The 12,906-nt window shown below is 39.9% G+C and overlaps 1 protein-coding gene across 2 annotated transcripts in view; it reads right to left on the bottom strand.

Moving 5' to 3' along the window:
- Positions 1 to 10,160, bottom strand: part of mamdc2a (MAM domain containing 2a) — a 28,689-nt gene extending 18,529 nt beyond the window's left edge. Inside the window, exons 1-3 of one of the 2 annotated variants that reach the window (XM_067521993.1) lie at positions 9,928 to 10,160; positions 9,662 to 9,781; positions 2,059 to 2,309 (exon numbers count right to left, since the gene is read on the bottom strand). In XM_067521993.1, coding sequence (XP_067378094.1) covers positions 2,059 to 2,309; positions 9,662 to 9,781; positions 9,928 to 9,955 — 399 coding nt within the window. In that variant the 5' untranslated portion in view covers positions 9,956 to 10,160. The remainder of the gene's footprint in view (positions 1 to 2,058; positions 2,310 to 9,661; positions 9,782 to 9,927) is intronic. The other variant, XM_067521992.1, reaches the window with a different exon arrangement.
- Positions 10,161 to 12,906: the final 2,746 nt, after the last annotated feature.

The following is a 12,906-nucleotide window of genomic DNA, read 5'->3' as shown; positions in this document are numbered from 1 at the left end:
TGACTTTATCTCCAAAACATCTAACATGAGCTGTCCCTCTGATGTCCTCATTCCTGATCCTGTCCATCCTCGTCACTCCCAAAGAGAACCTCAACATCTTAAGCTCTAAGAGAGGTTACTGCTGCCAAATGTCTTTACCGATTAAAACTAAATGGTTTCCTGACTTTCTTCAAGATGGGACTCAAGAACACCTGCTCCAGAGTGCATGAGACCTGATACTCCAAGACAACACTAGAATGTTTGAGTGGTCCAACCAAAGCTGAGACTAAAGTCCAGACAGACAGATACTTCCCTTCCAATCTGAGAGGATCTCTCAGGAAGAGTGAGATGATCCGCCTAAATCCAGATGTGAGAAGCATGTAGGGATTTAACCCAGAAGATTCAGAGCTGTGATTATTACAAAGGGGGCTTCTACAACATATTTAATTAAGGCTTTGAATACTTACACAAAAGAGTGATTCCTTTTTTAATTGGCACCATTTTTTAAATTATGTATTCACTTTGTCATTGTGTGTAGCTTTATGGACAGAAATGGCATTTTCTCCCATGTAAAATCACTTTTTGGCACTTTAAAATATCCACAAAGAGACGGGGGTCTGAATACTTTCCAACATGACAGTATTTACAGGCAAGTGGTGTGTGGGTTTTGGGGGTTGATATCTGTCTGCAGACACCTCCCAGTCAGAGAGTTGGAGCACTCAGTATTTCTAGAGCTGTAAACATTGGTCTGCAGCCATAATGAAAGAAAACTATGCCATGGCAATACTTCAAGTCTCAACATGATGGAGTTCTGTTTCCTCTCATAACACAGTATGGCATGTGGAACAAACTCATCGTCTCCATTACAGAATTCTAAGTTAATCATATTCATTCTTCTTGGGTTTCTCTATTCTGTAGAATTGGTCCTTCGAGAGAAGATACTTGTAAAACAAACAATATATAAAAATATACCATAACGCTTTTAAAGTTCTCTCTGGCTTCTCAGTATTAAAATATTTTCTTCTGGCTGAAAAATGCCTCCAGATGACATCACTTGGAGGAATGAAATTATCTGAACTTTAAATGATGTAAAATGTGGTTGATGTCATCTGGAGGCATTTTTAGCCAAAAGTTTTAGCCATACAGTTCAGTATGGAAGTCATGATTTGCATGTTTGATTTGGCATAGGATTTACGTCGATGCCCTTCCTGACACAACCGTCTCCAGTTATCCAGACTTGGGACTGGCACAAGAAGGCACTGCCTTGTTCCCCTGTGGTTGCATTAACCAGATTTTTTTTTTTACTCTAATTTGCTTTTTTTGTTCAAGTATTTTTAAAGCAAAGACAAAGACTTAAACATTTTGAACTCGCTGACACAATCAGAAGGTCCCAACAAGATAAACACTGTAAAGGAAGCCAGTGCAAAGTCTTGTAACTGGTGTCATGTCATCACATTTTCTTTTCCTACTTTATAAAACTCCAGCCCTGAAAGTCTTTTTTGGCAGAATACTGAACAGGGCCTTGCAGTTTCCTAACCAACTGGGATCACATGCATGAGAGAAGTCACAGAGCAACATTCCAAACCATATGCTGAGTGCAAAATGTAGAACTGTTGACATGAGTACAGGTCCCCTGACCAAGATAAATCAAGAGGGATTAGAATTGGATAAAGGAAAGTTACGGATGACATTCAGAACTCAGTTATGGCAGCAGACTTTTCTGATAGCTTTCTGTTAAATGTCATGTAATGACATGCCCTCTTAAAAGATGCTATTACCAACCTCAAACCCAAATACCATCTAAATTCCTATCTCAATGTTAAATTATCGGGGGATCTTTCCTCACAAACAATCACTGGCTACATGCACACACTGGGTACATAAAATGGCACGTGGACACATTCTCGAATTGTCATTCTCTTCTAAAACAGAATGCAGCAACATAGAGCTTGGCTGTGCAGTATGAACAGCAGCAGGTCGAGACTGCTACTTTATCAGATTAGTGGCCCAACAAAAATTAGGAGTTAAGACGTTTTCGTCAATCCATCCTTAATAATCTCCCTTCCCTTCCATTCCTACCTGATACTGGTTGGTGGTGTTCGGTAGGTCCACACTAGCAATGAGCCAGCTGTCAGAGGCTTTGTTGGCATTCCAGACACGGTAGTCGAAGTTATCACTATCTGGTCTAAGGTGGAGATGCAGGGAACCTTGTCCAGTGATCTGGTATACCAGCCTCATACAGCTCCAGTCCTGCTGGTCCAATACTGGACTGACAAGAACTGCCTTCTCCTGGTTGTCTAAGTAGGCAGAGTCCACTGTTATCAGATGCCCTGTGACAACAAAGATAAAGTTATATGATATTCATGTACAGTACATACAGTATGAAGATAAGATCTCTTGTGGTTTTAGATTTTCAGACCCTTTTTCCTCATATTTTTTAAATTAAATGCTAAACACTGAGGGCAACTAAGGGTGAACATATTTATATTCATTGTGGGATTTTCAGAATTCAGCTTTGGTTTTTGGCGATCGGGATATCAATGTGTCATTATGTACTGCAAGATGCCCATCTGTACTTCATGAACTCTCAACATCACGAAAGAATCAGCCTTGACTGGAGACAAATTGCAATTATGCAGGCCATTTATGTTCACTTTATATTAAGACAGTTCAACAATATCTGAAAATAGTAAAATGGTCCATTTACTTCAACATGCATTTCAGCCCTACATCAAATATACTTGACGGGCTTGTTTTTAGAGTTCAGGAATCCCCTGGCAGAAATAAGAATTGAACTGAGTGTGACTCATACTGACTGGACAAATTTCAGAATATTTCACAACAATCTGGATGCTAATACTGGCAAAGACATAGAGGGAGTGCTAATAACAGCAGAAAGTCTCTGGTCAAGATCTCGCCACATGATGCTTGAACTTATTGCACCATTGTTCTACTGTGTATAAAGTAAGTGACCAATTATACCACATGGGATCGAGTAAAAGAACAACAACAGCTGTGACAAAAGTGTTATTTCTGTCATTACTTTGAATTAAAGAGATCCAATTTACTTTCAAGCAAAACAGTAAAGGCTGAGAAAGAGTTTCCATCTTCACTTTATTTCACAGCTCAGTTCTAAGAAAGCAGAAAGACACTTGAGCAGCTATAAACAGTGTTTATGGACAGCTGGTTTAAGTGCCCTCATTTCTAAATCAGGTTAGGGAGGGGAGGTAGGAGGGTCTGTAGTTGCATCTGTAATCCCTTATTTGGTCAAATCAAGTTAACCTAGAGTTGTCGTAGCCGTATAACAGCGAGCCATGGGACAGAGCAGGCACAACCCACTGCTGAAACCACTTATGTGACTGGAGCTCCCTGTTAGTCATTTAATCAATCACTGCCTGAGAAAAACATTTGAAGAGCAAATGGTTACAGTTGTCATTAATCATATAGTTTGTGTCACATATGGAGTCATTTTAACGTGAATTGCCGGCAGCATGACAAAATAATATATAAAACAACATATACAGATATTATTTATAATCAGACAGGTCTGCCTGGATGTTTACATGTAATTGACTGAGAACTATACTTTCATATTCATGTCAAGTTACGACAAATTGCATCTTCTGTAAATTAAACAAATGTACATAGAAATGCAGTAAAAGCATGAAAAGGCTAAAGAAAGCAGCATTTGTTTTAATGCTTACTTAAAGATTTAATTTACATCATTTGATAAATTTGCCTCCCCAAACAGTAGCTGTGAAAGTAAATATAACTTCGACAACATTGTTATAAGTGCCAATCGAGCTTTGGTCCACTCGTAGACAGTAGAACACAGACGTTTGCTTACAAGCTGACGCTCTCACTGCACCAGCAAAGACAGCATCCAAGAAGCCAAACCATAATGTCATCTGACATGGTAGCACAATAGTACAAGATTGTAGAAAAAAAATGACTCTCGGTTTATCTCGATATCAATGTATCTCAATTAAATATTCATACTCATTCAACGTTCTTCCCAAGTGCCACTCAAAGGTTTGCATACAACTTAGAATAGTCTCATGCTAAGATAATTAAATCTGAACATCACATCACTTTGTTTCCTAACAGGTGTAAATCTTGATGCTTGTATGTGACAGTTGCTATCTGAACTGGACCACCCCACCTCTCAGTACTCTATCAGTAAGCAGAGGAGAGAAGAAGAGATGAGTATTCTACTGTTGGTGCTTCTAATATTAGCAGAACTTTTCACCTTAAGTTGTCAACACATGTGAAGTCAGAGAGTGGCCAAGGGGAAGCTGTAAACAGACAGAGGGATAGGGAGAGTTCGTTGCGGTGGTCTGTGGAGCATTAGGACCTGAAAACTCTCTACCTCACCCCATCCATCCGTGTCTTTCTGTTTATTCTGCACCAGCACAGCCTGAAAAGCCTTTGTCTCTGATGTCGGCGTTTACTGAATATAATTACCTAGGACACCCATCCTGGTGTGAACCACAAACTCGTCCTCTGGTTCTTTTTTTGGTTTATCCTCCTCAGCTCATTGCCATGACAACCAAACAGAAAACACCACTGTGATCCCATTTTATTTTTACGAGCCTATTTATTGCCACAGTGGGTGTAGTCTATCACCACCTCCAAGGCAGGACTGGTGGCTGGAGCTCATTCCATCTCAGTCTGGTTGGTGGTTAAGTACACGCCATGCTGAGTGTCTGCTGAAGCTTCAATTTGGATAAGAGCTCTGTTTTCAGTGTCACAGTGTCAAGGCAGCCTTCTAGCTGTAGTAAGTACAGTCTGAGAGTGTTAGGCCTGGGTGAAGGAGCAATGGCACAAAGAATTTACAGTGCAGCAAACCTATCTTAAGAGTGAGAGCATAAACTGTTCTGACAGATGATGATAAACAAAGAGAACTGCTTGATGCACACAGCAGTGCAGCCGGTGGAAAACAGAACAAAAGGGGGGTAGTCGATTGGAATTTCTGGCTTGGCATGTAATTCCATGTGCTGGTCAGTTTCAAGTCAGGTCAGAATAAATTGAAAGTTATCACAGTTCGTGAGAAAAAAGCGTTTAAATGGAAATAAATCTGATTCTGACACATCATTAAGGCTACTTTGAAAAATAAAACTGTAGGCTGTCTGGACTATTTGACTACAGAGCCATGCTGTACTGAGCCAGAATGTGGTTTGTAATTGTCTTGCTGAAATGCACAATAAGACTTCTTAGACCATGCGGCAGTTTTCCACTTCACCTCAATCCATTTCAAACTAGCTCAGGCTCAGAGGGAACGGTAGTGTTTCTGGATCTTGTTTATATATGGTTGTTTCTTTCCATGGTAGATTTTTGGATGCAGAGACAAACAGTGGTTTACAGGGATTTTCCTGTTTTCATGCAGTAATTTCCACTACAGAATCATGTCTGTTTTTAATTCAGTGCTGGCTGATTGCCTGAAACCTGTAACCATTCAGTATTAGCTTTTGGCCTCGTCCTTTGTTAAAAAGCTTTCACCAGATTCTCTAAACCTTTAAATGGCCTGTTGCCAAGTAACTTCCTTAGCTGTGAGATGATCCAAAAGTTTATTTTTTTTAGCATTACATAACTTTTCCAGTCTTTTTAGTCCCTATCCCAATTTTTTTAGACATGTTTCTGGGATCAAATTCAAAAGGAGCAGATGTTTTTTTTTTACAAAAAAAAAAAAAAACATCTGCTCCTTTGATAAGTGATCTTTGTACTACTTACATATCAAAATAGGTTTCAAATGATCTTGCAAATTAACGGTAAATCAAAGGTTTTATGGGAAAATAATTTAATGTTGCCTAATATGATTTCATGAGGTATTCTTTGAGGGCAGCGTGGTGGTGGAGTAGCTGGCACTGCTGCCTCACAGCTAGAAGGACCCCGACTGACCGTGGCATCTCTTTGTGGGCTGCATACATGCAGCTTGCATAGGTTTCTTTCGGGTATTCTGGTTTCCTACCAGGGTCCAAAGACTCTATCGGTGACTCTAAATTGCCCGTAAATGTAAATGGTTGTCTGTCTCACCAGATGCACTGGTACCCTCATCCCCTACGACAGCTGGGATAGGATCCAGCCTTCCACGTTGATATGAATAACACTCATGTAATTGGTTTACTTTTTTTCACGTGGAAGTAGCCACCACCCTCATACTACTGCTTTGTGCACCGACCACAGACTTTTTAATGAATCATATCCTGTTGTGTCCGTTTACAGCACTATAAAGCACTGGCACATACTCCCACATATCTCTAATGTATCCAACATGGACTAAGCAATAGTTGTGTCATGTTTTTATTGAATTTACCTAATAAACATACAAAGTAATGGCAACGTTAATTGGTTGAACCACATTTTTCAGAAAAGTGCTAGTGAAAGCGCTTCCTGTAGCTGTGGATTAGACCTGAACAAGTTCTCTAGGGGTCTCTCAGGTTATACTGATTAGGGTGTTTAGACATTTTCCTATAAGATACCTAGATAAAAATGGGAATTCATTTTCCGCTCCAAAAAGGCAAAGGGTCCAGGTCTAGAGATGGCAAAGCAGCCCCAACTCATGATGCTCCCTTCATCATATCTGACTGTGGGATGAAGTTTTCTTGTTGTTACACTATTCTCTTTTTACACCATGTGTACAGTAAACCTGTGTATGTTCGATCCAAACAACTGTATATTCGCTTCATCTGTCCACAAGACATTTTCCCATTAGTGGAGTTTCTGGTGGACTGGCAAACTTCAGGTGTACTGCAATGGTGTTTTTGGACAACCATTGGTTTTGTCCAAGGTGTCCTGACAAAGATACCATTTCTGTTCAAAGTTTTTGGGAATGTTTTTGGGGAATGTTGCGTTTGTGGTGAGCAGAAAGTGCCATTACTTTATCTTGTGACTATATGTGTGAATAGCCGCATTTCAAGCAGCCTACCCAGACTAAATTATTACCCAGCACCAAATTTTCCATCTCTCTCAGGTTTTACCTTGTGTCTCTGCTTTTCACTGTACTTCCTAACCTCCCTAAACCAAAACTATAAAAAGTAGGGCAGAGCCCATCTGACTCCTGTCTGACAGCCCTGCCTGTGGAGCACAGCTACCCTGCAATATTCTGGTTTGGCATTCCAGCGTGTTTGACCCATTTAAAGTGTCTTAGAGCTGCAACACTGTACTTTAGACCTACAGAGTCCTACTGAAGTCTACACAACTCACAAGGTTTGCAAAACACTAGTACTAAAATAATAATCGCTCAGTGTCAAAAAACAGTTTTAGCAGACAAATTACAGTTACTATAATCAGTATAATCAATTGGGGGGCGGCAGACCACATGTCGAAGTGTCTCTGAGCAAGACACTGAAGCCCCTGAAAGGGTTGTGTCAGGAAGAGCATCCGGCTTAAAAAATAAAAATAAACTTTGCTTAGTGCAGTTAATGAAACGTAACATTTCCTGTATGTGTTTCAAAATAAAAGCCTACAAATTATAGTCTGCCCTTTCAGCCAATCTAATCTCCTTGTTATTCTGAGGTGCTGGCTGGTCTAAAGTGCAGTCCGGAGTGATGAGGACCCAGCCCACTGGATTTCATGAATGAATAGCTCCTTCTCTCTATACCTAAAGAAAACTGATGGCACCAACGTTGCAGTTTTCTCGTGATGCACTGCATTGTTTGGTCACAGTCGTAGAATGTAGAAAGTTTTCCTTTTAATTAAATTTAATATGTTTAGCCATCAGCTAAAGGTGCAATGGTATCCATCCACAGTCTCTTTAAACAGCCCTGGGTTTGTACACAGCTTCCACACAGTGGGCACCTTCAGAAATGATAAAAATCTTTTTGCTTGGCACTAAAATCGAGCTGTAATGAGCCATCATTTAGAGTTAACTCTGAGCCAGTGGAGGAAGAAGTGCTCAGATCATTTACCGAAATAAAGAACACAGTGTAGAAATAGTCCTTTACAAATAAAACACCTGCATTTAAAATGTTACTTAAATAAATGTTTAAACAAATATCAAAAGTAAAAGTACTCTTTCAACAAAATGTCATTAAATATCATTCAAAATCCATTCTTCCATTATCTGTAACCGCTTATCCCTTCTAGGGTTAAAGGGGTCATAGGGCAAGAGGCGCAGTGTGAAGTGGTTAGCGCTGCCGCCTCACAGCTAGAAGGTTTCTGGCTTGAATCCCTGGCGGACTGTGGTATTTCTGTGTGTGGGTTTCCTCCAGGTGCTCTGGTTTCCTCCCACTGTCCAGAGACATGCATTTTAGGTTCATAGGTGACTCTAAATAGCCTGTAGGCACGAATGTGAGTGTGAATGCTTGTCTGTCTGTGTGTGTGTGTGTGTGTGTGTGTCTGTGTGTGTGTGTGTCTTTGCGTTGGCCCTGAGACAGACTGGAGACCTCATACCCAATGACGGCTGGGATGGGCTCCGGCCCCCCATGTGACCCTGATAATGGATGGATGGATGTAGTGAAGGGAAAGTATGAGGCAGCACTACTTAAGTATAGCATCAGCAGTGGTGTAGTTGGGAGAAGGTCAGTGGTTCAAGTCCAGGTCCTACTGACTACATGTAGAAGGGTCTCTGGGGAAGACACTGAACCCCACAATGGTCCCTAATGTCCGCTACTTGCTACAAGCAAGTGGGCTATACAACTCACTGTAATGTACCTAGTTACTTTCCACCTCTGTGAAAGTTTATATATAATATAATCACTTATAAGGAGCATTTTTGTAATGAATGCTGTTTCCTAAAGTAACTTTGTGCACATTAAACAGATAGTGGGAATCTTTCCTAACATAATAATTCAGCTGCTCGTGAAGGCATATTTTTGGCTCAGTGCACATCTGCTGTTTTTGAGCTATGTCTTTGCCCCCCGGAGAACAATGTTTTCTCCACAAAGTCAGGGCCAACTCATTCATCTCTCTGCTGAGTTTACAGGAGGAAAGGAGTTTATGTGTTTGGGGTTGAACTGGAGCTAACTCCACCCACCTCTGTAATATTTTCTCAATTATAAATAAAAGTCACTGAGCTTTTTGTGGTGGGAATTGTGCTTCGTCAGATCTCGGTATGACTAGTTTAACAAAATACCCCAAATGCCCAGAAATAAAACAAAAGCATAATCTCTGCATTCGTGGCTGACCAACACTTTTCACCATTTTCCCTTAAAGGACGCCCTGTTTCTTTTGGTTCTAGTTTGGGTAGCATGTGTACATTAATGCCATTAACCTCAAATTTGAACTTACAATGTCTCTCTACATCAAGCTGAAAAACACCTCCAGATGAAATCACTCGAACGGAACCTTCGGTTCAGATTATGTCATCTTGTTGCTCATAATATGGAGTTTCTAATCGTGGTCAACCATTTCCAGAGCTCCCCCAGATGACATCATCTGAACTTCAATTGATGAAAATCCCCTCCGGGTGATGTCACCTGAAGGAAGGTTTTAGCTAGAAGCAGAAAATGATTTTAATAAAGGAGTCAGAGGGAAGTTTAAATGCATTTATGTACATTTACACCCTAGACTAAAGATATAGAAAGCAAGTTAAAATTGGTGAAGTCCCTCTTTTGTGTTGGCTTCATTCCCCACATTGCCATTCAAAGCAATCAGTCGGCTTCTACGCCACTCACAGGCCAAACAAGCTTAGAAATAATTGGATTCCATCATTAATGACCATTTGCTCGTAATGACACTGTACCTTCTTCATTCATTCTCCAGCTGCCATACGCGGGGTCTGACGTGTAGCCGCAGGTGCCCAGCTCAAAGTTGCAGGACCCCGGCAACAGCTGCGCCACGAGGACTCGGCACAGCAATAGCACTGCAAGAAAAGAGACAAGCATCCATCTGTGCACAACTTCTCTTTGTGGCTGCACAAAAAAACAACCAACTAGACTAAGTTTATAAAAAGCAATCTGTGGCACGTCGGTGTAACCTTCTGCATTTTGCGCTGAAAGTGAACTTTACCTTGAAGAATGAGGCAGGCGCTGCTCATTGTGTTCTGCAGGATCCGTGCGAAGTTTCCTGATCGTTTCCCGTTAAGTTCCCCGAAAGAAGTACAGCTCCAAACAAGTTCGTGGAAACACTCACTGCTTTGTCTTTCACATGCCGTAACAATGCCAGCAATAGAGATGGAGCGTCTGTCCCGGTGGATGTAGCGGGCGGGAGGAAGACGCAGCGGTCCAGGTCGCAGCGCCTTCTCCGCTTCATATTAATGAGCCAGGGCCGGAGCCACACGGGTTCAGGGCCTTTATGGGCCCCACAGTAGCACCAAAAATCCAGAAATAAAACAGAATAAAATTCTTAAAAACAAAAAAAAAATTTTGTCAGCACAATGCTGACTCTGTGAGGCTACATTCTGGACTAAGACCTCAGCAAACAGATATTATGAGACAAATAGACCTAAATGGGTTTAACTAGGAGTCAATAAACTTAAAAAATTTGACCACTGGATAATATAACTGGATAATGTTACACTAACCCAAACATTATTGATGCTCATTTGACACTTGCTTTGGATATTAACTTCTAAGCAGTTAATTATAAAGAAATGTAGTAAATGTATAATTTATTTTCAAATTAAACCCTATTAGAGTATAAATTATTAATGAATTAATACATTTCTGTTTTATATCATCAAAATGGTCCATCACATATGAAAAACAGAAACAGTTTCTAGTGGATTAACCAATAAAAAGAATATTATAGTAAACAAATGATTAAAAATTAATATTATCCACAAATTCTTGATACAAGTCCCTTTTTATTATAGACCAAGCATTACCTAAATATGCTTACCCTGACATTTTGAAAAAGCATTTTCAAAATGTATGTACTTAAGGAAAAGTACAGATACCCCCAATGACATTTCTACTGAGTATTTCTAGTGATTTAGATTATAGTTAAAGTATTAAAAGTAAAAGTACTTGACTATTTTATATATAGTATATGTGCTGCTTTGAGTGTTTTTGGTGGGGTGGGAGATGGCATAAACTAATTAATGGTATTGAAAGAATTAACGATTGACAGAAATCCCATAACAGGGAGAAAATATGAATGTAAAGGTCCTTGGTCATCTTGTAGCATGACTTTATTATTTTTACCTGATTTATTCCCAGGTAAACACAGGAGATGGTTGCACAATCTCAGTAGACAGGCCAAAGTCAGCACAACATGCCAAAGAGTAAAATTACTGCATAATGCACTGAGAGGAACTGCATAAGTTAAGGATCATTCATTGTTGGTTTATCACTAAAAAGGGACTGTTCACATGTGATCCAGTTTAATTAGCGACATTTCCTGCCTATACCAGGGGATGTCTTTGAACAAAGACGGGTTACCATCTTGTCCCCAATAATCATGATTATACAATGGTGTTTTCATGGGGCAAAACAAAGGAACACTGGAAGGAAACATAAATCACCTTATACTGTTACACTCACTAAAATGTGAGCTGTGCTGCTGGGTGCCAGAATTTGTCATGCAAACCTGACATTAATCAGAAATTGGAGAAAGGTGGGGGATACTGATAAGTGATTTACATCATAACTCTCTCTAATATGAGCATGTCATGGGCCTATTGTTTATATTATGAAATATAATCCTGTCGCCAGCACTGATGGTTTCTCTATCAGGTACGTGTAACCCTGTCAGAGTGAAGGAGCATGTAGGAGTCGTCAAATTTGGCCCCATTGATTAATGCTGACTTCTTTAAGTAACACTACGGTAATGTATGTAATGCTGTTTACCAAATAAAACTTTGATTTTAATGTTCACTACATCCCTCTTTAGTCCTATTTATCTATTTCCTGTCCAAAATAAGAGGAATCTTTCCAGGAAATAAAACATCTGGGTTGTGGGTACTGCAGGGTTCTACACAAAGACCAAACATCTGTAGTTGCCTACTGTGGAAATATATCACACATCTGGAGATGGTTATTTTCAAAAACATCACATCCCAGTACATAATAATACAATTCTGCTTCTGTTTACTGACCATTTGTTGTCTTTCTATCCCTACAATATTGATGATGGTATAAGAAAGACAGTCAAATAAAGATAGTTTCAATCACTATTGCTGTTGTTGTACAAACTATAGAACACATACAATACTGGAACTTGTGTTCTGTTACATGAACCTTTTAAGGTACATTTTCTTAGAATCTCAATGCAACAGTTTCAAATTCACGGGCAATGAAAGATGTTGTGTTGAATATATTTACAAAATGATATATAACACTTTATATTGAATATTCTCACCATTTTGTAATAATTCCATCCATTTACAGTGCATTCAGAAAGAATTCACAGCGCTTAACTTTTTCCACATTTTGTTATGTTACAGCCTTATTTCAAAATGGATCAAATTCATTACTGTCCTCAAACTTCTCCAACCAATACCCCACATTGACAACTTGAAAGAAGTTTGATTGAGATCTTTGCAAATTTTTTTAAATATAAAAAAACGAAATCACATGTACATAACTATTCATGGCCTTTACCATGACACTCAAAATTGAACTCTGAAGCATCCGGTTTCTACTGATTACACATGATTTGGATAAGCATACACCTGTCTATATAAGGTCCCACAGTTATCAGTGCATGAACCAAGCCATGAAGTCCAAGGAATTGTCTGTAGACATCTGAGGCAGGATTGTATCGAAGCACTGATCTGGGGAAGGGTACAGAGAAATTTCTGCAGCATTGAAAGTCCCAATGAGCACAGTGGCCTCCATCATTCTTAATGGAAGAAGTTTTGAAACACCAGGACTCTTCCTAGATCGGGCCGGCCGACCAAACTGAGCGATCGAGAGAGAGGGGCCGTAGTCAGGGAGATGACCAGGAACCTGATGATCACTCCGAAAGAGCTATAGCACTTCTCTGTGGAGAGAGGAGAACCTTCCAGAAGAGCAACCATCTCTGCAGCACTCCACCAATCAGGCC

Source organism: Channa argus, chromosome 11, assembly GCF_033026475.1.
Source record: "Channa argus isolate prfri chromosome 11, Channa argus male v1.0, whole genome shotgun sequence".
Lineage (NCBI taxonomy): Eukaryota > Metazoa > Chordata > Actinopteri > Anabantiformes > Channidae > Channa > Channa argus.
This window is presented reverse-complemented; position numbering and strand designations above follow the sequence as displayed.